At 44.0% G+C, this 25250-nt stretch overlaps 1 protein-coding gene across 4 annotated transcripts in view; it reads right to left on the reverse strand.

Moving 5' to 3' along the window:
* Positions 1-25250, reverse strand: part of CHD6 (chromodomain helicase DNA binding protein 6) — a 210268-nt gene that overhangs the window by 17710 nt on the left and 167308 nt on the right. For all 4 annotated transcript variants that reach the window (XM_067708164.1, XM_067708161.1, XM_067708163.1 and 1 more), the window contains 6 exons: positions 24196-24299; positions 18524-18653; positions 16792-16852; positions 3814-3874; positions 2874-3090; positions 1088-1296 (listed from right to left, as the gene is read on the reverse strand). In XM_067708164.1, coding sequence (XP_067564265.1) covers positions 1088-1296; positions 2874-3090; positions 3814-3874; positions 16792-16852; positions 18524-18653; positions 24196-24299 — 782 coding nt within the window. The remainder of the gene's footprint in view (positions 1-1087; positions 1297-2873; positions 3091-3813; positions 3875-16791; positions 16853-18523; positions 18654-24195; positions 24300-25250) is intronic.

Below are 25250 nucleotides of genomic sequence, written 5' to 3' on the forward strand. Positions count from 1 at the left end.
AGAGCCTGTCACTTAAGGTGGCCCTTGGACACTTCCTGCCCACCTGAGCACCTGCATCTTTGATCTTATAGTTTGACTCCCTGGGTCCTCAGCAAGGCAGGGCCTTAGTGGCCCCACTAAACTGAAAAGCTGAAAGAGAAGGGAAGGTTTTTATGAAACACGGACAGACCAGTGAAGGTGAAAGAAGAGCCTGAAAACTCCAGTTCGGGAAATATTAGTTCCCGGTCAATAAGGAGGACTAGGTACCTTCTAACTAGGTACTTTACGGCTGTTATTTAGTTCTCACAAGAACTCTATGCTATACCATCGTTAACCTTGTGTAAGGATGAGGAAGGAGGCTCAGATAAGCTAACTTGCTCAAGGTGGCAGAACCAGGACTCCAGTCCAGGTCTTGTCAGCATGACTCCAAGGTCCAGATCTTTCCGATCTATGCAGCTCCCTGGCTTTAAAGAAAACAGCCTAAGTGTGCCACATGCAGGCAGAAGGTGGGGTGTCTGTACATGCTGCCGCCAGTCTAGAACCCACACTGAATAGGCTCAACATTTGTTTCAATTTTCCCAGAATACAGTCATACGGTCCAGAGCGAGTTAATCTATGAGTACGAGACTGAAGAGGGACACGGAGGAAGCTGCTGCAAATTCCAACCAGGAAGAAATTTCTTAGAAAAGGTCTCTAGTGGAGCCCAGGGAGTTTAAATGACGGCCACTAGTTTTCCATAGCTACAAGTCAACACATGAGAAAACATTTAAGATTTAATCTAAGGGAAGTGCAAAGCTCATAGTAGGATAATTCTCTATGAGACTTACAAAAAAAAGCACTTTGGAAAAGGTAATTAGTTTCTTAATATTTCTGTGACATTTTAATCCGAATTTCAATTTTCGTTGGAATCACATCATTTTGGGAGAGAGATTTTATTTTATGAGGGTGGACCCGATTAGAAGTCCATGGATTTGTGAAAACCCACTGGTCTTTACCTGAATTCTTCACGTTGGCTCCGCGTCTATAGTTATACCTAACTCTGTACCTTGAAAATAAGCACGTTCTCTCCTTGTCCCACCTGGGATACAGTGACAGAGAGTGTTCTCACCACCATCCTTCCAGGCTGGCAGACGACAGACGTGCCGGCACATGGCCAAGAAGCTATGGAAATAGTGCTCCAGGCTCTCGTCCGACTTCTTGTCCAAACGGGAAATGATGCGAAACTGCGTCCAGTCAAAGGTTTTCTTTTCTTGATCATAAACGACACCAAAGGAAGACACTGTTCTGTAGAAGTCGGCTTGCTCTCTCCTAGTCCACCTAGAGAGGGAATCAGAGAAGGAGAGTGAGCTGTTTTCTTTCTTGTTTTTTTTTTTTCAGTTAAAAAAAGCCAACAACTACTTACTGAGCACCTACTTGGGAGAGCCCAGGAAGTCAAGAGAGCAGGCAGAGCGGGTCTATTTTACTGTTTATTTTTATTCAGGTTGACTTGGGTGGAGGGGCTTATAACACAGCAGCCCCTCAGCCTCTACCGCCACCTGCAAATCATGTGTGCGTACTTGAGACCTTACTTCGCCAATTTTATTTTGTTTTATTTTATTCTCATTATTATTTTTGGCCGTACTGCACAGCATTTTTGGCCATCCTGAGCAGCGGGATCTTAGTTCCCCGACCAGGGATTGAACCTGCGCCCCCTGCAGTGAAAGCATGGAGTCCTAACCACTGGACCACCAGGCAAGTCCCCTTGATTCATTCATTTTACAAATTACCTAGTTCATTTCCTCTTGTGGGAGATAAAGATTTTAATTTAAAAGCACTCTATATGCTTAAACATTCTGCCATACGACAACAGAGAATCACAGAATCCTGGAGGGACCTTTCAAGCCCTTAAATTCACTTCCTTCATTTTACAGAGGGAGAAACTGGTCCAGAGCGGGGAGGAGACTCCCTCAGCCACCCACCTCCCTGACTCCCATCTCACACTGGCTTCCTTCCTGGTCTTACGTAGGCAGGTTGCCCACAACGATAATCCTTCCTAGGACACGAAGGTTCTCTAGATTTTATATCCTGCAGGATTAAGATAATGACTTAAGGAACATGGATTATTATATACCACTGTAGTCTTCACCAGGGGCTCTTGGGCACAGTACTCAGCTAGGAGAGGGGTGAGAGGGTCAGTGGAAGAGTGAGAAGCAGGGAAGAAGGGGCTCTGGTTCTCTCTTTGGAGCTAGATGGGAGAAATCTACTCCCTGAATTACCAAATTTCATAAAGCCAGGAGTATACAGAAGTATCAATAATTGAATTCACTATGTGGCATTCTTTCAATTCACTGGATGTTACATCAAAAGGACGGAGAGATATAAAGACTCAAAGAACAGCAGCTTTGTTGATTTGCTCTCCTGGCATCGTTCTTAGCCTGTGCTGGCCTTAGGCAGCCATTTTTACCTTAATTCTCAGATGGGCAAGTAACTCCTTCCTTCTGGGCTGGCATTTTATGGTACTTATTGTTCTCAAAGGCTCGATAAGGACTGTTGGCTACAATAAGACAACTTCAATGCACACTATTCACTTTGCCGCTGAAAGAATATGATCTGATACATGCTAGTGTGGTGTTTAAATCACATCCCCAGAGACTGGGGTCCAACTTAGGGAAGAGGGTAAGGTTGGAAGATCACACAAGTCTGGGAACTGTGAACAGAGGGTGTCCTAGATATCACCAGACTCCCGAGTCAGCACGAAAACACCACTGCAGTTGGAGGCTGGATTTAATTCACTCTAGAGACAACCTGACTCCATATGAGAACACTGGACACACCTGCCCTCCAGCTGTTGGGTTCCCTTTGTCACCTTTACCCATTGGGCAGCTCAGCACGCCCTTTTGGCCACTGGCTTTTACCTCTTTTGGGCTTCCTTGTTGATGAGATCCATCTCTGAGGACCTCCGGAACATCTCTTCCTGGACCCAGTATCCCTGGTTTCCTGGTCCCAGGATTTCAGGTCGGCAGAGCTCCTTGCGGTTACAGCGCTGGTAAATGGTGACCAGGCGTCGGAGACGAGCTGTGAGTGCAGACGAAACTGGCCAGGGTGATTTGTCTGGGTCGGAGCCATCCTGGGCTTCAAACATCAGTGAGGATATTAGTATTTACAAACAGAACTAAAACAAAGGCAACTGGGTTTTTTGGTTGCTGTTCTTCCCTTTCATTTAAAGAAAACTAAAGCTGACTTAGTAACTTAGTGGAAGTAGCTGCTGTTCAACAATCAGCTCGGGAGCTAGGCACAGCCGGAAGGGCTGCAGTTGCACTTTAGAAGCAGCTTTAGGTACGGTGGGTTCTGCTCTCTCTCCAGTACAAACGTGCCTGTCTGTGGGGGCAGAACTGACTCAAGGGCCTTGCTCTAAGGCATCGGCTTAAGTGGATGCTCTGTGGCCATCTCCATTTAGAACTAAAGGCTTCTGTGTAGCTGGGCCTTCTAAACATCAAAGCCTCCGTTAAGTCTGAATTCAGAAAAACAAACCAACAAGAGAACACACCAAATACCCTTAACTTTTCTCAAAAGAAAAAAAAAAATCACTGAAACCACGATTCCTTTTTATCTCTCAGACTCCATCCTGACTTCATTTCACTGTTGAATTCAGTGCCAGGTGGAGAAAGCTGGCCAGAGCCATATTACCGCTCCCTGGGTGACTCCCGCAGAGTTTGACGAAGGTCAACTTAATTGGCTTTTAAAAAGAGCCTCCTTAAAAAACAGCATTTTTTTCTTTTTTATTACACATGAACTCCAGGATAACTACAAACAGGGACCTTACTTTTCTTTGCCTTCAGAAGGACACAGTCTCACCTGCCCGGCTGTCATCCTTCTTTTCACCAAAAATGCCATCACCTCCATCACTGGAACTCTCCTAGGGATAAATGAAGTCATGCCGTCAGCACAACTGCAGCTCTGAAGAGACCAACTCAGAAACCCAGTCCCTACACAGAAGGAGTAAAGATGCACAAGAGACATCCCCTGCTCAAGAGCATCTCAAAGATCAAGGTAGTCCCTGATGAATAAAGCTTACTTATGCACAGAGTCTTAAAAGAGCCAGAAAGCAGTTTATTTAAAATAAGCATTTTCCCCCCCTGGAATTGTGTGGAATGATTCTGCCCGTAGAGAATTAGCTTTAAGAATGATGAACTGGCATGCTCCCCTGGCAACTACATTTTACACGCACTCTTTTAGTTGAGAATTAAATATTTGCTTTACTATCATCACTTGCAGTCTAATACTGTCATTTCACAAAGCATGGGCCTGCATTTTTGGATTTCTGCTGTGAAAAACTGTCATGCTCATGTTCATTATGCTTCATTTACTTCACAGCAATAGACGCTATTTTCCTAAAACATGACTGCTCCAGACAGGAGACCTGATGGCACAAACCTCCAGGAATTTAAAATTAAAATCATGATCTGAGGCTCAGAATCTGAAGTAATATCACAGGCACAGAGCTTATCCAAGTTGGAGTATATGTCAACCTGGCTCTAATGGAGTCCTTTACGAAGCCTTTCTTGGTCCCAGGAATGGAACTTCAGAGGCTCCTTATACACAAAGCATGTGGGAGTTTGGGTGTGGGCGAAGAGACAGTGCGAGTCTTCAACTTACTCCATTTTTAACACAAAAACTTACTTTTTTTTTTTTTTTACTGAAGTAAAGTTGACTTGCGACATCATATTAGTTTCAGGTGTAAAACAGTGATTCGGTATCTTTATACAGTAAGAAATGATCACCACCATGGGTGTACTTTCTATCTGTCACCACACAAAGTTATTCTAATATTATTGACTACATTCCCGATGCAGTACATCACATCCCTGTGACTTATTTATTTTATAACTGGAAGTCTGTACTTCTTAATCCCCTTCACGTATTTCACCCATTTTCCCACCTATCTTATTGTTTTTCTTTTATATTTTTTAAAAACCAACTTTACTTTTTTATTTATTTTTTTACAAACTTATGTATTTTATTTATTTATTTTTGGCTGCTTTGGTTCTTCGTTGCTGTGCATGGCTTTCTCTAGTTGCGGCGAGCGGGGGCTACTTTTTGTTGCCGTGAGCAGAATTCTCACTGTGGTGGCTTCTCTTGTTGCGGAGCACGGGTTCTAGGCACGTGGGCTTCAGGAGTTGCGGCACATGGGCTCAGTAGTTGTGGTGCACGGGCTTAGTTGCTCCGCAGCACGTGGGACCTTCCCAGACCAGGGCTCGAACCCGTGTCCCCTGCATTGGCAGGCAGACTCTCAACCACTGTGCCACCAGGGAAGCCCTCTTATTGTTTCTCTGACTTGCGTCTTTTGACGTGAATGACAGGTGAGAATAACCCCAGGATTCATGACTTCGGCTATGGTGGAGCACAGGGTCAGATTCTGTCAGAATAAGGGTCAGCAATCTGCAGCCTGTAGATTGTTTTTGTGTGGCCCTTAAGCTAAGAATGGTTTTTAAGGGAAGAAGAAGAGGAGGAGGAGGAAGGAAGGGAGGGGCAGGAGGGGGAGAAACAGAAGGAGGTGAAGAAGATGTGACTCTACTGGCCCCCAGGCCTAAGATATTTACTGTCTGGTCCTTGACAGAAAACTGGGACACAGCCCAGGAGAGCAGCACCTCGGTTCAGGAGGGATGGACACACACCTATGACTGGCAATAGTTAAAATTCAAACCGCTCTCTTAGGCCCCTAATACCGGGGAAGGACCTGAGAAAGGCAGAGGGGCAGGGGTTCATTTTCTGAATGCATTTCTTTCTTACTAGAGTAGTGGTAATAGCTGACGTTACCAAGAACTATGTGTGACCGTGCAAAACCCTTTACACGGCTTATCTCCTTTGGTCATCAGCACTGCTTCCCCAAGTAGAAAGTATTACTATCCTTATTTTACAGAGGCAGAAAACAAGCCCTAGAAAGTTCTGTAAGTTGCCAAGGTCACATGGCTACCAAGGGGCAGAGCTGGGCTTCAAACACGGTAGTCTGATGAGAACCTATACTGTAACCACTGAGCTGCCAAAAACAGAACAAAAAGAGAGTCCCGGCTGAAAATCTGATTTAGAGAGTGCAACATATTTAGAATTGGAGAACACTAGTTTAATCTCTCTTCTTTGCCCATGCAATATCAGTGAAGAGAAGGAACTTCACGCTGATCTACTGTACCATTCTGAAGTGACCCTTAAACATGCCAAAGCAGCCCTTCCCACTATTTAGGCAGTTAAAAAGCCAGCAAAAACCAACAACCAGGCCTTCCATCCTTCCTGCCACAGAGAACATTTTTGGGTATTCTTAGAGTACCCGTGAAGACCCTTATAATGCTGAAAGTTGTAATCATAGACACTTCTAGACTGAGAAGTGCTGTACAGACTATGAGATGTGGGGTCAGGCGCCAGGGCTACCACGCTCCTTATTACGACGGATGTGTGGCTGCCGTGGGCACCGACTCCACAGGGGTAGCTCCGGGCTTGGTGTGAGGCAGGCACACCTGCCATGCAGGCTTCCTTTCCACCCTCCCTAACAGTTTCTGTTGGCCTTAGGCAAACCCTCAAGTAAGGAAAGATTCTGGAAGCCGTAAGTGCCTTTCTGTCTCCTGCTCTCTCTCGATGGCAGGTCCCCTCTCTATCACTGACAGAAAGGAGAAGACCTGGCTTAGCAGCAGCCGAAGTGAAAAAGATGTCATAATCTTGTGGTCACATAACCAATTTAATGTGAGTGTGACAGAGCGGTACCGCAGGGAGCACATGGAAAGCCCTGCCTCTGAAGTCTGCATGTGAACATGTAGTATCCTAGTTTCTGCCTCTGTGAATCAGTCTGAAAGAAATATTCATCTCAGAAGAAGTATGAATCAATCATTTCCAAGGGCAGGGTCCCAGAGAGTGCTGACAAGTAAGACTGTCAAAGTAAGGGCAACAGGTTAGTTCCAACCTGCAGTTTCTCCATCTTGAGCACGCCTGTGTTTGGAGTCTGACAGTCCACTGCTCTCTGGCCTTGGGCAACGTGTTTCGACCTCTCTCAAGCTCATTTCTTCATTTGCAAAATGGAGACAATAGTACTTTACGGGTGATCGTGGGGCACAAATGAGTTGATTATGCAAAGTGTTTAACCAAATGCTGGCACAAAGCAAATGCCTGATGCACGGCAGCCGGCACCGAGGAGATACCCACCTACAGGCCCAACTGCTAGAGGATCCTTCAGCGTTTCTCTCTTTCAGCTGAAGTGTGTTCTCTAAGGATAGCTTCATGACACAGTGGCCAACAGCAGCAATAACAACGAAAGTCTACAGGTAAGTACATGGCCAGATACTATACTGAGTACTTCACGTGCGTTTTTCATTTATTCATTCTAAACGACTAAATGACCCTTTTTAGACAAGGAAATTGTAGAAGGAGAGATTGATAATCTAATACTACATATAGTTATTAAGTGGTGAAGATGGAATTCAAACCTAGAAGGCCTGACCCCAGACGAGGAGCTCTAACCACGGGGATGTATTGCCTCCGGAGGCTGAAGACACACCTGGTTGGATCAAATGCACTGTCAGTCACTAAGAGTAACTTAGCTTCCCGCGTGGCACTTCTCCGCCAAGGATGCAGGGCTGTTTCCTGACCTGAGAACAGCAGATCCCCCTCGCCTGTGGCTGCTCCTCCAGGCCCGGCTGCCTCCCCTCTTTGGTCTGGGTGTGGGTGCAGGCAGTGGCATGGCAGCACAGACCTGCAGACCCAGGGAATTTCCTCTAAGCCCTTACAAAACTCCAGGGCCAAAAGAGCGGTGATGAGCTGCCATCCTACATTTGTTTGCCAGGAACTGTGCTGGGTTCAGGAGCTCTGACAGTGGGAAGGATGGAGTCCTTATCCTTCTAGAGCCCACATTCTGGCCATTACAAGAGACATAAAATAAATACTGGCCATGTAGTGTGATGAGTGCTCCTAAACACAGTGGGAAAACCAGAAAGGGTCACCAACTCTGCATGGCCCAAATCAGGTAGGGGAAGGACATCTGAGAGGTGACTTTTGAGCTTCACATTGAAGGACACAGGAGTTCGCCAGGAGGAGAATATAAGAACTCTTTGTGTAGAGGTAACAGGATGCGTGAAGGCGCAGTTAAAAAATATCCCACAGCAGTTTTCATTTTGCAGAAAAATCAAGCATCCTACTACCTTCATAAATTTCATGTAGAAATAGAAAGTAGATACACATCAAATGTCATTAACACAAAATTCAAGGATTTTATAATGGAAAGACTGAAGGATTTAGAAAAAGATGTGAGCGGACAGACACTGCTCCTGAGGAGTATGACTTCTTTTGCAGCTCATTAAAACTATTTGAGCTTCCCCCGTCTAGAATAGGGATAAGAACAACGCCTAACTGAAGGGGAAACGTGCTTTGTAAGCGTGGAAGTAAGCGTGGAAGTACTCCATCTACATTCAAATATCTCTATTTGAGTTCAGAGACCCCTTGATCTCTCAACTCATAAGAATAGAGTCATTGTTCAGTTCCTCATTGAACTTTTCTTATAGTGGGATCTGACCATTTTAGGCATTAAGTTTCCCTGCAGGAGTTTCTTCCTAGTTCACTGTGCACATGAACTCACCCTCCTTTTACAGAGAGCACCTGCTGTAGGAAGTGCTGCAGAGCGAGGACAAGACCGCTGGTTAGAACACAAGGACTACACCAGGCAGAGCTGGGCCACTACTTATTACTATCTCAGTTAAAGGAGATGGTAACCTCCCTGCATACTGGGTTTGATAGAGAACGATTTCCTTTACCATTCTAGGCTCTAGACCATCCCAAACACAAGTAAACTTTCTGACTAACTGCTTTAGAAGGCATGTCCACTGACTAGCTGCAACTGTTTACCAATCAAAAGCTCTACTGGTATTAAACAGAAAGGGTGGGGGAAGGGAGTAGACTAATCATCTCACATGTCCCTCTAACGTTCTGTGGTTCTCCAACTGCCACGTTTGAAGAGGACAACAGCACAGTGAGCTCTGGAAGGCACAAGAGTAGCAAGGGGTCTGGAGACAACATGATAAGAAGAAAGAGGAATTAAGGATACTTCACCTGAAAAGAGACTTAAAGAGATTACGGTAGCTAGTTGGTCTCAAAATTTTTTAGTCTTATCGGAGAGGAAAGTAAGAACAGTTTTGCTCTTTGCAGGACCAGAAGAAAACTAGACAGAGTCCATGGAACCAACTGGGAGTCAGATTTCTGGGTCAGAATAAGGAAATACCACCCAACAATGAAATGGGCTTCCTTGGAAGATAGCACATTCCCCCTTTCCCTTCATGGATTCCTGGAAGCACCTACACCTGCCTGGTATGCCCCCACAGTGATGTCGCAGTAGAAGGGATGGAACACTGAGACCATGCAGACATGCGTTAGGGTCCTTGCAATGCTGAGATTCTCCCATCTACCAACCAGGCCCCCCTCCTATGCCCAGGTCTGTTTAATTCAGATGAATTAACTTAGTGATGGATGATACGCTCTTTGGGCTTCCTTAACCTGCTGATCTGCCTGAGAACAGAACTGGGAGAAGGAAACACCCAACCAGTGTCTTCAGTACAAGGGCTGGGGCGTGGGGAGAAGGCTTGGTTCAGATGTTGGCTGTTCCTCTACGTTTGTTATTCTAGCACATGGACTAGAAGTCGATCTTAATCTGTTTATAATCTGTTCACCTCAAAATCTGGGAAAGGCACTCCCCATTCCTTCTGCTTTTGATTATATTCTATAGTCCAGGTTTTAGGGATCTGAAGAGCAAAATAAATAATACAGGCATTATTTTCATAAATGAATTTAAAAAAAAAGGAGTCCCAGAGGAGTTTAACCATACTATAAGGAAACTTGAGTTATTTTACCAATTCTGCCACAACTCCCACTTCCAGATCTCTCCAAGACTGAAGTAAGCATGAGTTAAGCATGTGAACTTTACCATGAACAGCTTTCAGAGCTGGGTCTGGCCTGCGGTTGGTCTGGGGGCTGCCTTTTCATAGAGGATGCTGCTGGGAGAAGGGGTGTGTACGTACAGCTAAAACACTTCCTACTCTCTTGACTATGAAAAGAATATTTGATCAGGAAAAAAAAAAAGCCAGAATAGCTAGAGAATATCTAGTCTGAACGCTATCATCTAGTAGCTGTGAGAATCTGGCAACGTCCTTTAACTTCCTGGGCCTGAATTTCCCCAGCTCTCACATGAGGGCAATAACACCTGAAGCTCTTACTTTACATGGCTGAGGTGAGGATCAACTGAAACAAATGGGAAAAGTGCTTTGGAAAGAGTAAAGTTCCATATGAATTTAAGGTACTATTTTCATTTCTTTGGTACTCAAGTTATTTCCATGGGAAAACACATCCCACACTCCAGACAAAGGCAGTAACTGTAAAAGCTAGGCAGAGCTTCTACCAGAATGGCACAGCTCAGATTTTAATTGTCAAGACCAAACCCAACTTCCTTCAGGTCCAGGGTCTAAAGCTTCATGCTGATTTGCTTCAATCCACTGCTTCGCAAACCTCAAGGAGATATGGAAGCATATCTTCAAAAAATAATTATTTCTTACTTTGGGAAAGTGATGTCATTGTTACTGTTAAAGCAATCAGAGCTGATGGAAACCAAGGTAAATACCATTCTCCAAACTAGAACCAAAAGAAGAGAACTGAAAACTTTTGGTTGGTGATCAGGAGGAGAAGAAAGATTATTCTAGTAATGGAGTCAGGCAAGGACAATGCTACAGTAACCTCTGGGATACGGAACCCATGAAATTCTAACAGATTTATTTGCTCCACTGAAAGCCAGAGAAAATGTGGTCAAATAGTGCTGGGGCCCTAGTAAGGTTTTGGTCTGCTTATTCAAAGCCCTAGAAACTCATCTGTAAAATGCAATATAGACTTCTGCTCTGGGAAGATGCATATTTCCCTATTCCACACAATATTTACAACTAAAACCCCTGGACATTATATATATAACAAACCTAAGGAAACTCTGAAAGGTGAAGAGAAGGCAGACCAACCAGGGACTTTGGGACACATGGGATGACACAGTGGTGAGTTTCCTGGGTTTCCTTTTTTGCCTTATATATCCTAGATCTGGAGGTAAAGAAGCTGGCTATCTGGAAATGACAAAGGGTACAGACAAAAAAAGCCGCAACAAAAGCCTGCTCTCTCTAGTGAAGGACTAGGAAAAGGGCAAGCTAGGAATGGACAAAATGTTAAGACAAGATGTGCTACACTTCAGCTCAACATAACAGAAAAAACTTCTGCTCACCACATCCATGCCGGCAGAGGCTGAGTGGGCCTCTAGAGTCTAAAGGTGGACTCTAGACTTCCACCTTTGCCAGGCTGTAACAGGGCTCCCCATTCCCCTGCTGGGTGGTGTCAAAAAGCCAAGTAGGGAGCTGGGACTTTTATCCCTGCTAGGTGGTAATAAGGTCCCCAACACCCATGGTGTCAGCAAAGACCATGTGGAGATCTAAACTTCCATTCCTGCCCAACAGTAATGAGAAACACCCCTGCCTTGGGTATCTTCAGGGGCTGACTGGGAACATTAACTTCTACTCCCACCAAGCAGTAAAAAGGTGGTGTACTCTGCCACCCACCCTGCCCCATTCCCCTGCAACAGAGATGTCAGAGGCAATCAGTTACAACAGAAGTTTTAAATAAGATCCTGAGTTTCACAATGTAATACCCCAAATGTTCAGGTTTCAATCAAAAATCACTTATCACATCAAGAACCAGGAAGATCTCCAACTGAATGGGAAAAGACAATCAATAGACACTAACACTGAAATGACAGAGATCTTAGAATTATATGACATAAGAATTTAAGGCAGTCCTCAATGAGGAATTCTGAACATACTTGCCACAAATGATAACACAAAATCTCAGCAAAGAAAAAGAGATCCAAAGAAGAACCAAAGGGAAATTTTGGATTTGAAAAATACAATAATGAAATGAACCAGACCAAACAAAAACAAAAACACAATGGACAGGCTCAACAGCGAATGGAGGAGAAAGAGAAAAGAATCAGTGAGCTCTAAGAGAGAAAAATATAAAGTACCCAGTGTGACCAACAGAGAGAAACAGATTAAAAAAAACATTAAACAGGGAATTCCCTGGTGGTCCAGTGGTTAGGACTTGGCGCTTCCACTGCTGTGGCCCAGGTCCGATCCCCAGTTGGGGAACTATGATCCTGCAAGCCATGAGGCACAGCCAAAATAAACAAAACAAAACAAAAAACAGAACCTCAGGGACCAGTGGGACTATAACAAAAGATTTAACATTCATACCATCAGAGTTCCAGAAGGGGAGGAAAAAGGAATTCAAGAAATAATGGCTGAAAACTCCCCAAATCTGGTGAAAGACACAAACCTACAGATTCAAGAAGATGATAAACACCAAACAGGATAAACTCAAAGAAGTCCACACACACACAAATCACAGTTAAGCTTCTGAAAACTAAAGAAAGAAAAAAAAAAATCCTGAAAGTAGCAACAGAGAAAAGACACCTTACCTAAGGGGAAAAACAACTTGAGTGACAGAAGATTTCTCATCAGAAACCAGGGAGGCCAGAAGGAAGTGGCACAACATTTTTCAAGAGCTGAAAGAAAAGAACTGTCAACCCAGAATCCTATATCCAATGAAAATATCCTTCAGGAATAAAGGGGATATTAAGATATTCTCAGATGAAGGAAAAATAAAAGAACTGTCAACAGTAGACCTATCCTAAAAGAACAGCTAATGGAATTTCTCTCAACAGAAAGAAGAAATCTTGGGACACCAGGAAGAACAAAGTAAATAAAAATACAGTAGATGTTCCTTATCCTCTTGAATCTTCTCAATTATATTTCAGAATTGCAGCAAAAATTATAACATTGTCTGATATGATTCTAAATGTATGTAGAAGAAATATTTAAGACAATTATATTATAAAGGGACAAAACTAGAAGTAAGGACACTATACTTCACTTGAACTGGTAAAATGATGATACCAGTGGACTGTGATATACGTAATGAAATATCTAGAATAACCACTAAGAAACTTAAAAAAAAACCAACAAAACATACCCAACATAGATAAATCAAAAAAGGGATCAGAAAAAAGGTTCAAATAACCCACAAGAAGTCAGGAAAAAGAAAACAGAGAATAAAAAAATGGAGAAAACAAAATGTCAGACTTAAGGCTTAATGCATCAATAATTACATTAAATGTAAGTGGCTGAATACATCAACTATAAGACAGGGTGCATTAAAAAATATAACCCAACTAAATACTGTCTACAGAAAACTCATTTCACATAGGCAGGTTGAAAGTAAAAGGATGGAAAAAGTTATATCATGCAAACATTTATCAAAGGAAACCAGGAGTAGCTATATTAATATCAGATAAAGTACACTTCAGAGCAAAAAAAACCTATCAGACACAAGCAGGTACATTATATATTGACAGCAGAGTCAACCCACCAAGAAGACATATCCTAAAGGTGTATACACCAGACAACAGTGTTGCAAAACACGTGAGGCAAAAACTGATAGAATTGAAAGGAGAAATACACAAGTCCATAATTATAGTTGGAGACTTCAATACTCCTCTCTCAACAACTAGACAGAAAATCAGCAAGAATACAGAAGAACTCAACACTATCAACTAACAGGACTGCATTGACATTTATGCAGCGCTCTGCCCAACAACAGCACAATACACATATTTTTCAAGTGCCCATGCAACATATACCAAGAGAGACCATATCCTGGGCCACAAAAATAACTTAACAAATTTAAAACCACTGAAATAATAGAGTGTATTCTCTGAGCACAATGGAATCAAACTAGAAATAAAAACCAGAAAGATTATAGGACAATCTCCAAATACTTGGAAATTAAATAACACATGTCTGATAATCCATGGGCCAAAGAAAAAGTCTCAAGGGAAAAAAAAATTAATTGAATGAAAATGAAAATACAACAAATTTTACTATTTATAATAAATAGTAAAAATCGTGGGGCCTAGCTAAAGTAATGCTGAGAGGGAAATTTATAGCACTGAATGCATACATTAAATAAACCCAAAAGTCTCAAATCAGTAATCTAAGCTCCCACCCCAAATATCTAGAAAAAGAGGAAAATAGAACAGAGGGGCTTCCCTGGTGGCACAGTGGTTAAGAATCCGCCTGCGAATGCGGGGGACACAGGTTCGAGCCCTGGTCTGGGAAGATCCCACATGCCGCAGAGCAACTAAGCCTGTGTGCCACAACTACTGAGCCCGTACGCCACAACTACTGAAGCCTGTGTGCCTAGAGTCTGTGCTCTGCAACAAGAAGCCACGCACCGCAACAAAGAGTAGCCCCCGCTCACTGCAACTAGAGAAAGCCCGTGTGCAGCAACAAAGACCCAACACAGCCGAAAAACAAACAAACAAACAAAAACAAACAAAAAAAACAACACAAAACTGGAAGGAAAAGAATAATAAGGAGCAGAAATCAATGAAATTTAAAATAGAAAACAGAGAAAAATCAATGAAACAAAGTTCCAATTCTTTAAAAAGATAAAGCAGACAAATTTCTAGCCAGAATAATAAGAAAAAAAGAAGACACAAATTATTAATATAAGGAATGAAACGGAATAGCATTATAAATTCTGCAGACATCAAAAGGATAACAAGATGATACCTCACTGTAGTTTTGATTTGCTTTCCTCTAGTAATTAGTGATGTTGAGCATCTCACACCAGTCAGAATGGCCATCATCAAAAAATCTACAAACAGTAAATGCTGGAGAGGGTGTGGTGAAAGGGAACCCTCCTAAACTGTTGCTGGGAATGTAAATTGATACAGCCACTATGGAGAACAGTATGGAGGTTCCTCAAAAAACTAAAAACAGAACTACCATATGACCCAGAAATCCCACACCTGGGCATATACCCAGAGAAAATTATAATTTAAAAAGATACACGCACCCCAATGTTCCTTGCAATGCTATTTACAACGGCCAGGACATGGAAGCAACCTAAATGTCCATCTACAGAGGAATGGATAAAGAAGATGTGGTACATATATACAATGGAATATTACTCAGACATAAAAAGGAATGAAATAGTGCCATTTGCAGAGATGTGGATAGACCTAGCGACTGTCATACAAAAGGAAGCAAGTCAGAAAGAGAAAAACAAACATTGTATATTAATGCTTATATGTGGAATCTAGAAAAATGGTACAGATTAACTTATCTGCAAAGCAGAAATAGAGACACACATGTAGAGAACAAACTTACGGATACCAAGGGTGGAGAAGGGGGGGTAGGATGAATTGGGAGGCTGGGATTGACACATATACACTACTATGTATATAACAGATAACTAATGAGAACGAACTGTATAGCACAGGGAACTCTACTCATTGCTCTGTGGTGACCTAAATGTGAAGGAAATCTAAATAAGAGGGGCTATATGTATATGTATGAATTTTTCATAGTTTTCCTCCTTTCCATATTTGACTGAATCATGTCAAAAGAACTCAGAAGCCAACTTGAGGAGTTTTCCATAGGCCATATTTTAACAGCATTAAGAAACAGGGACTTCCCTGGCGGCACAGTGGTTAAGAATCCGCCTGCCAATGCAGGGGACATGGGTTCGAGCCCTGGTCTGGGAAGATCCCACGTGCTGTGGAGCAACTAAGCCTGTGCACCACAACTACTGAGCCTGCGCTCTAGAGCCCACAAGCCACAACTACTGAGCCTGTGTGCCACAACTACTGAAGCCCGTGTGCCTAGAGCCCGTGCTCTGCAACAAAGAGAAGCTACCACGAGAAGTCCGTGCACTGCAATGAAGAGTAGCCCCCGCTCGCCGCAACTAGAGAAAGCCCGCACACAGCAATGAATACCTAACGCAGCCAATAAAACATAAATAAATAAATAAATAAATAAATTAGTGACAACACCAAAAGCCAGTGAAGATGAGGAGAAAGTGGATCATTCATACATCACTGGTGGGAATGTAAAATGGTACAGCCACTCTAGAAAACAGCTTGTCAGTTTCTTGAAAATACTAAACATATAACTACTACATGACTCAGCAATTATACTCTTGGACATTTACCCCAGAGAAATGGAAATGTAAGTTCACACAAAATCTGTATGCAGATGTTTACAGAGGTACTTGCAATAGTGAAAAACTGGAAACAACCCAGATGTTTTTCAATGGATGAAGGGAGAAATACTACTCGGTGATATAAAGGAATGAATTATCATTACACACAACAATCTGGATCCATCTACAGGGAATTATGTTGAGTGACAAAAGCCAAGCCCCTAAGGTTACATACTGTATGACTCCATTTATATAATATTCTTAACATGACAGAACTACAAAAGTGGAGAATAGGTTAGTGGTTGCTAGGGATTAAAAAGGAGGTGAAGGTAGGAGGGATGCAGATGTGGCTATAAAAGGGCAACATGGTGGATCTCTGTGGCGGTGGAAATGTCCTATATCTTGATTCTGTCAATGTCAGCATCCTGCCTGTGATATTGTATCATAGTTTTGCAAGATGTCCCCCTGGTGGGAAACTGGATAAAAGGTACACGGGATCACCCTGTATTGTATCTTACAATTCCATCTAAAATCTACAGTCACCTCAAAAGCAAAAGTTTCATTAGAATAAAAGGGCAACGCAGTCTGTGAGTTGACAATTTTTACAGTAAAATGCTGGGGAAAATGCAATGCAACTGCAGCAATGCAATCAAGTTCCCAAAGACCAATATACCAAGATGGGGATTTCTCTCTTGATATTAAAGATAGTGGATTACAAACACAGCACATGTGACTCACCATTTGTTTCTGGAGGCCATCTACTTTGTCTTCTGTATTGTCTTCTTTATCTGTGTTGCCTCTAAATAAAATTAAAAATAAAAAATAAAAAGCATCACACACCACCTAGAAGCTATTTTGCAACTAGGATGCTTGCATGAAAATCCCCCAGAATCACTGACCAAAGAGAATATTAGTAGATCCCTTGCCCCACAGGCCTCAAAATCTTGGTTTTTCCAGTGTTACAACTTCTACGAGCAACGACTTCCACTCAAATGAGACTTTAGCACGAGACTCATGATCTACTCAGGCAAGTTCAGAGGCCGGCTATTCAACAATGATGCTATCTTTAAAAAGGTAATTACTGCCCATCAAGAACTGTCTGGATAAGCGGCTTTGATAAAAGAACAGAGTCTAAGGCTGACAGCCATGCAAACTAGGAGTCCTGATGTGCTGACCCCCAGATCCCACAGTAGGATGCCGTGGAGGCAGAATCGCTCCCCACATTTAGCGGCCGTCACTTCCTTGAAAGGGAGCTCTGCCGTGCGTGCTGAGGAAGGACACTGCCCTCCGGACCATCAGCTGCTCGTCCCTAGATTAGCTGCCTAACATCTTCTCCCTTGTGAGCTTAACTACTGCTGATGCCTACCTGTTTTTCACGATCCCTGGTAAAATCAACTTTGAAGGATTCCTGTCTCAAATATTCTTCTCTCTGTTGTTCAGGTCCTGGGGGCAGAAGGAGCCTCCTACCTTCATTGCTTAACCACAGAAAGAACAGCCACCCCCAAAGATACCAGCTGTAAGCCACATTCGGGCACCTCCCCCAGGTGGTGTTTTCCCTGACCCCGTGTGCCCAACATTAACACCACTGGTCCTTCGGGCATTTGTTAGTATCTCTCTGAATGCATCTTTATTATCTTCGGGGCAGAGAACGTTACAATAGCTAGGGCGTTCACCAGGAGCTAAGGACAGATGGAAAATGCATTTCATCCTTTTCTCTGCCTTAGCACATGGTTAGGGGGCCTGGCATTGTGCACCCTCATGTCCAGGCTTGCCCGTGGCCCCAGGAAATGCTACTTTTGGGGGGAAGATCAGGCCAAAAGCTTACCAAACACAAGCTAAGAGATATATGCGATGTTTTCCAAATATATATATATATGAAAACCACAGCTTTTCGCTATTTAGCTTTCCTATGAATTTACACATTTTGGAGTTATGCCCAAAGTAATTAAAACTCGACAAAGGGGATGCTTCCATATTTTTTTGCGCACAACCCAGTGACAAGACCTGAATGCCACGGCCATCAAGCAGTGGCTCCTAAGTCCACCTTACTCATGGACCATGAAATCTTTAAATAACACTGGAACTTCATCTGAGGCACTTCAAGGTCAGGAAGCCTGAACTTGCTGTACCGCTTCTTAACTTTCTGCCAAGTATGAGAAGTTATGAGAGGTCTGAATTCTTCCGAGAATCCTCTGACCAGACGAGCCTGATTAAGGAGTAGGCAGGATGGTGGGCAGCTTGGGGAACTCAGGAAGGACAGGAACTGGTATCTGGTTCAAAGTGTTTGGGATTCAAGGGAAAAGCCTGAGGCATCGTAGGATGTAACCAAAGCAGCAATTCTGGAAGGCAGTTCAGGTTTAAGGGAGATGCCAGACCGTGAGGAAGAGACTATTTTAGAGTGCTGGATGTATGCGGTCAGAGATTCGTGGGGCGACAAGTCACACTGTGGTTGGCCCATGAAGCGTCTCACCTTTCGGGAATGTCTGAGGTCCCATCTGTAACACCCTGCTCTGCAGAAAGGGACTTCTCGTCTGGCATCCCAACCTTCTCCAGGAAGCAAAGTGCTGGGTCTGCTCTCATGGCATTGTACCTCTCGTAACCTGATCAGGGGTAATGAGGAACAATGAGGTCATGTCAGAACTCACAAGATCTGCCTTGCGCCCTAGACAGTCATTTTGTTTCCCTTATTAAATAAAACGCAAAACAAACAAAAAAATACTGATTTAAAAATGACCGGATCCTGTAAGATTTCCTGTCAGGGGAAGATCCTTGCGCTAAAGTGGACACCTTTGAGGAAGTAGTGCTCGCCCCAAAATGAAAGCTGATGTAAATATTCTGCGTCCGTGAAGACACACAAGATACAGATACAATTCCTACTTGTTTGCGTCTTTTGGACAGCAAGGGAATCAGGCAAGCTGGTTTTGCAATGTCTTCCCCTCACCAACCCCCCAACTCTGGACACCCTATTATCTTGTCATCTCATGAACAGGCCTAGTTTTCTTATGGTCCAATTTTATCCCATGTGTTAGAAAGGGAAGCTGAGCAAAGTAATGGATGCAAAGGATGAAATATAAAGAGGACTACTGTGATTGTCGATTGGATTAAAACAGACCCGTTCCCTCTATATTCACAAACTCAGTATGAAATCCTAATCTACTGGCCAGGGCTTTGGAACTGCCTCTCACCATATCCCCAGAGTCAAAAATAGATGGAGGATTTCTGATCCAGAACAGAGACCTCAGACAGAAGGCAAAATGATGAAAAAATATCCCTTTTAATTTGATGATGCCATGCACGACAATTTGTTATTTTATTGAATCTAATGTAATCCTATAATGAGACAGGAATATTTATTTGGTCACAGCTATTGTCATATCGAACTATTTTGGGGGGAAACTCCTTCATGATCATCAAAACCCTTTCCATGTTGCCCCTAAGTAAGTCAATTTCTAACTCTGTAGTATGTATAGAGAGACCCCATCACAGGTGATATAAGGTGCTGTACCTAAAATGAGCACCAGCTTGGCTGCTAGTAACAGACTTGATTCTACTCTGTTGGGTATTTCCCTTCTATATTGGTTTTTGTTCCGGTATCACTGTTGATGCTGTTCTAGCCCTCATGTGTAGTCAGCACCTGACTTTTTATCTGAGGAGCTGCAGGTGCTTTATCTTTTAATTCAAAGTGACATTTCTGCCATCTCCATGACAGGTGCTGCCTGCACGAGGCATATGGCAGGAGAAACTGGGGCCTTATGTTCTTCTTTATTCACTTATTCCTTAGGGCAATTGTTTGATTACTGTAAGCCTCTCTCATGAGACTGTGGGCTCCCCAGGGACAGAATCTGTATCTGTTTTTACTCATCATTATACATTCAGTACCTAGCACAGGGCCTGGCACTGTATACACTCAACAAACCACTGACTGGATGTGTCAGTTTGGCCCAGACTCTCTTCCAATAATCACTGTAGGAAGAACCATTCTCACCCTCTCCCCATGGTCTGCCTCAGCTCACATCACAACAGAAATGCCCACCATGCTCCTGCTGTCTTGAGGACATGCCTGCCATCGTCTCTACCTGCCCCCTCCCCAGGAAAAGAGGGATGCTTTATCTCATAGCTGAGATGGTGAAACCTTCCTCCTCTGACCCTTTATCATGGAGGGAGGTTAACTGTCCATGAGGGTCCTGCCCTCACGCATGCTGTGCTGGACAGGGCCTGAAGCAGGCCGGTCCCTCCAGGTGCCTACTACCTGGGTGAGTCTCTGCTCTGCAGACTTCTTCTTGTCATGTGCAGGCCTGAAGTCTAGACAAATTCGGCATTTCTATTTCTCAACCAGCTATGAAGCTGGAGGCGAGGAAGAGTGATTGACCCAGTTCCCTAGAAAACCCTAACAACTGTCCTGAACAGACAGTAGTAGGAGCTGTAATAGCAACATAAAGACATAAATAGAGCAACAGGTGGCGTAGGCTGCTTGCCTCTCTCCACTTAGTCTAGAAGTTCCTCTATAAGAGTATGAACAGAAATACTAAAATCCATAGCTTGATGAGTATTTCATAAATCCAGGCTGCCTATTTCCTAATGCGATCAAGAGCGGTCAACAGCATCATTCAGCACAGATTTGCTGCAGGGTCCTTCTTGCTGTAAGCGGAAGCTCCAGCCAGTTCTTCCACGGGGGTCAGCTCGGAGATGGAACCAGGGCTTTGGTCTTCTGATCTGAGCAGGGTCGTAGCAGGCTATGTCTGGGATGGAGCAGAAGATCCACAAAACCTTGGACGATGAACAGCTGTGTATTTCTTAACAAAGAAAATGGCTGCAGCTCTACAGCTCATACTATGTCTCCAGGGCATGGAGGCAAGGCAGAGAGAGCTCCTGATAGAACCCTGAAAAGTAAACGCCAGACAGCTTGGCTCTCTGAAAATATCACATCTCCATCGGCTGCTGAGTATCTGGGAGTTTGTCACCTGGTAAGACACGTTGTGTGGGTTTGGTTATCCTGTGGAGAGGGCTGTTTCGTGGGGTGATGAGGTGTGTTACCCAGGTGAGGACAGGTCTAAGCCTAGGCGCACAGAATGTCTGCTGGAGCAGACCCAGCAGAGCAGCCCCCCGCCAGGAGCAGGATCTGATCTGGACTACGCAAGACACCAAGGAGGATGGGCCCACGCAGCCAAGCATCGGCATTGGTCCAACCCAGCCTAGGTTTGACTCCAATGTCACTGTCCAACTACACGGGTCTGGTCCCATCCAAGAGGGAGCCAGTCTGCATGTGTGGCTTAACACCGGTCCCCCAGCACTGGGTACAGAGGCTAAGTCTTCCCCATCTTTACAGCGTGTCTGCTAAGCTCATCACATTACACCAGGTACTTCAGGCACTGCATGCATCACCTCCCCGGCACCTGCCCCCCCAGCTCTGACCCTGAATACCAGAGCTCACTCAACTGGGAGAACCTGAACGGAGTGGGTGATGCACCATCTTCAAGTCTCACAGGCGTGCTCAGGAAACACTTAGGAATTATTAACTTGCAACCCTGCGAGCTGCTTCACTGAGCAGAAGAATTTTAGATTTGGAAGTAACCTTAGATATCATCAGATTGACTCTACCATTTCTGATAAGAGACTGGTTCGTTGTGCTTCACGGAGAGGTCACATGGTTCCTCTTCTCATTTCAGAGCTGAGTTCTAGCCCTGCACTGTCCAGCAGAGGAGCCACATACGGCTAATTAAATTTGAACTAATTAAAATTACATGATATTAAAAATACAGCTGCTCAGTTGTATTAGTGACATTTCAAGCGCTCAACAGCCACACACGGCGAGCGGCATCCGTAGAGGACGGCGCAGAAACGGGACACTTCCATCACTAGTAGTAGTTCTAGTGGACAGCACTGCTTTAGCCTAACCTCAGTGATTTGAAAAATTTTCATTGAATTATAGCTGATGTACAATATTATGTTAGTTTCAGGTGTACAACAGAATAACTGGACATTTAAATACATTATGAAATGATCATCACAATAAGTCTAGTAACTATCCGTCCCCACACACAAAGCTAATACAGGATTACTGACCATATTCTTTGTGACTTATTTTATAAATAGAAGTTTGTATCTCTTAATCCCCTTTACCTATTTTGCCCAGCAACCCACTTCCCTCCCTTCTGGCAACCACCATTTTGCTCTCCATATCTATAAGCACCTGTTTTGTGTGTTCATTTGTTTTGATTTTTAGTTTCCACATATAAAGTGAGGTCATGTAGCATTTGGCTTTCTCTGCCTGACTTATTTTACTTGGCATATTACTCTCTAGGTCCATCCATGTTGTTGCATATGGTGAGATTTCATTCTTTTTTATGCTCAAATAATATTTCATTGTATATATACACCACATCTTCTTCATCCATTCATCCATTGATGGACACTTAGGCTGCTTCCATATCTTGCCTACTGTAAATAATGATGCAATGAACATATCTTTTTGGATTAGTGTATTTGTTTTCTTTGGGTAAGTATACAGAAGTGGAGTTGCTGGACCGGATGGTAATTCCATTTTTAATTTTTTGAGGAACCTCCATACCGTTTTCCATAGTGGCTGCACAAATTTACAATCCTGTCAAAAGTACTCAAAGGTTCCTTTTCTCCACATCCTCGTCCACACTCGTTCTTTGCTGTCCTCTGATGCTTGTGGGTCACCAACCCGGGGGTGTGGGTCCCAGGCTAGACTGCACCTCCGCCTCGCCTACGATTCTTGTTGTGGCTCCTTCTTTACGTCTCCATTTGGGGAACGTCTTTTCTGCTAGTCCTCAGGTCATTCTCAGACACAGCTACTCTGTAAGCAGGTGTAATTTCCACATGCCCGTGGGAGGATGTGAGCTCAGGACGTTCCTACTCTGCCATCTTGACTCTGACTCCCTTACCCCAGTGGTTTGATAAAGGGCTCTCAACAGCACCAGACCCTCCCCCAAAGCCTGCATTTGTAACACCAGAATCTACGTTTTGAAGGGTTCTTCATTAAAATAGGTACACGCGTGGTTGTTACGTAAATATTGCAGGTTGGCCTGCAAATGTTGAAGAATTCTACTCACAGGGCGTGTGTTAGAAAGAGAGTTAACCTTCCAAAGGCAGAGGAATAAGTGACAGTGGACAGCACCAAACACCTGTTATGCACTAAGCACTGTTCTAGGCCGCCCACATATACTGTCTCATTTAATCTTCAAACAACTCTCCAGGTAGGTTGTCTTGATACTCTCCCCAGTGTACAGGTGAGGAACTAGGTCAGAGAAGTTTATGACTTGCCCAAGGTCACACATTTAGTCACTGGCAGAGCTGGCAGTGAAAGCCAAGTACACCTAACTCTTCCCACTTTAACCCCTGCTCTCCAGTTCAAAATTTTGGCTAATTCACCTGGCAGGGAAGGTGTGTATTAGGCACATTACAGTGGATATTTTCTGGGACTTTCATTATTCATTTTAACAGTTGGCTGAAAACAAGGGCAGGTAGTTAGAACAAGGCCAGAAATGAAGAAACAGGACATTTATTTCAGTTTTTCCAAGCTATTCAAAAACCTACCTCAGTCCCCTTTAGTCTCTAGATTACCACATTAAAAAAAAAGAAGATGTCTATGCCATCTACTATTCTTGAATTTTTATACCAATAGGGCAAAAAATACACACTAGGAATATGTAGATTAGCTAGAACGACCTTAGAATTCTGCATACATGTGACATGCTAAAACCTAACATTTCCCCCATTTATTTACTGCTTTACTCAAGAAACCCTGGGGCCTACCATGTGACAGGCACTAGGCCGGAGGCTGGGACCGTAAGAGTGAACAATCCCACGCACAATGGTGCGGTGAGGCTAGTGAGGAAGATACACACTGAACAAAGCCCTTGTGGCCACCCTTTCAAAGTGCCTCACTGATACTTATATTTGCTATATTTTCATGACTCACACATTCATCTGGCCAAATTTCTGAGAGGACAGAGGTGAGGCTCTACTTTCTAAGAGAGACATGCAACAGGCCTATGGAATTTTTCAGGACAGAGAAAATGTTCACTGAAACACTCACCGTGTTTGAACACGCCAATCAGAATCACTGAAACACTCACTGTGTTTGAACACGCCAATCAGAATCACTGAAACACTCACCGTGCTTGAACACGCCAATCAGAAGCGACTTGTCGGCCTCGGCATCCCACCAGTCCACTGGGATCTCCACGCAGTCGATATCGGGCAGAGGCACGTCCAGCTCCCTGTGGAAGGAAGGGCGTGGACTCAGAGTGCCGTCAACACAGACAGAAAACAACACAAGAGCTCCCGGCCTGAACCCTCATACTAAGCCACATCCTGGGCTGCATGCTGAGAAGCTGAAGCAACAACAAATGAGAGGATTCAGATAGCTGGGGGCCAAGATATCTTAACCAGGGCTCTGCCCCTGGTTTACAGAGGGAGCTACATCAGCAGATGTACTTGGTATTCAGGCTCCACTCAGACTGAATGACGCAGAATCTGAAAGCACCTCGTGGAGAACGCACAGTCAGCCAGCCTGAGGGCTCTACCCGTGTCAGGTGGCTCTAATGTGCCTCTTCGGCTGACAGCCATGGCAAAAGCCAGCAATACGTTGGTTATGTGAAGGCAGAACACCCCTTCTGACTTCATACATGATACATGCGTTCAGGTGTCTGAATTCATACAGGATCAAATGCTGCAAAGTGCCCAAATCATCTGGATTCAACCTTTGGAGACCCCAGGCACCATTTGAGAACAAGCTAGTCTGCACTGCTGCACGCGGGGTGTGAAGAGAGCCTTTCAGAGGCTGGCAGCCACAGCAGGAGGCACTTCCTGGTGAGGGTCTGCTAACGGACTGCTGGGTAAAACTTCTGGCCAGAGGGATGAACACAGCTCACCCCAGGGAGCTGACATGGAGGGATCAGCCCCTCGTTGAGTTTCTGTCCATGTTCTGAGAGCCCACATGGACCCTTAGCTGACTGGCTTTATTTGTCTGAGCACCATCCTTACTCTTTTGAAGGCTCTGGGGTTTTGGGGAGAACATCCATCTGGATGGCTCTTCCCTCCCACCTCCCAGCTGCCTGGGATGGTGCCTCTGCAATGCTGAAGTTTCTTCTCCCATCAGGTTCTTCTTGTTGTGACACAGGGCTGCCTGCCCCTTGCCGGGCCCAGCTCTCCCTGTGGGGATGGGGCTC

The sequence above is a fragment of the Pseudorca crassidens genome, chromosome 15, assembly GCF_039906515.1.
Source record: "Pseudorca crassidens isolate mPseCra1 chromosome 15, mPseCra1.hap1, whole genome shotgun sequence".
Lineage (NCBI taxonomy): Eukaryota > Metazoa > Chordata > Mammalia > Artiodactyla > Delphinidae > Pseudorca > Pseudorca crassidens.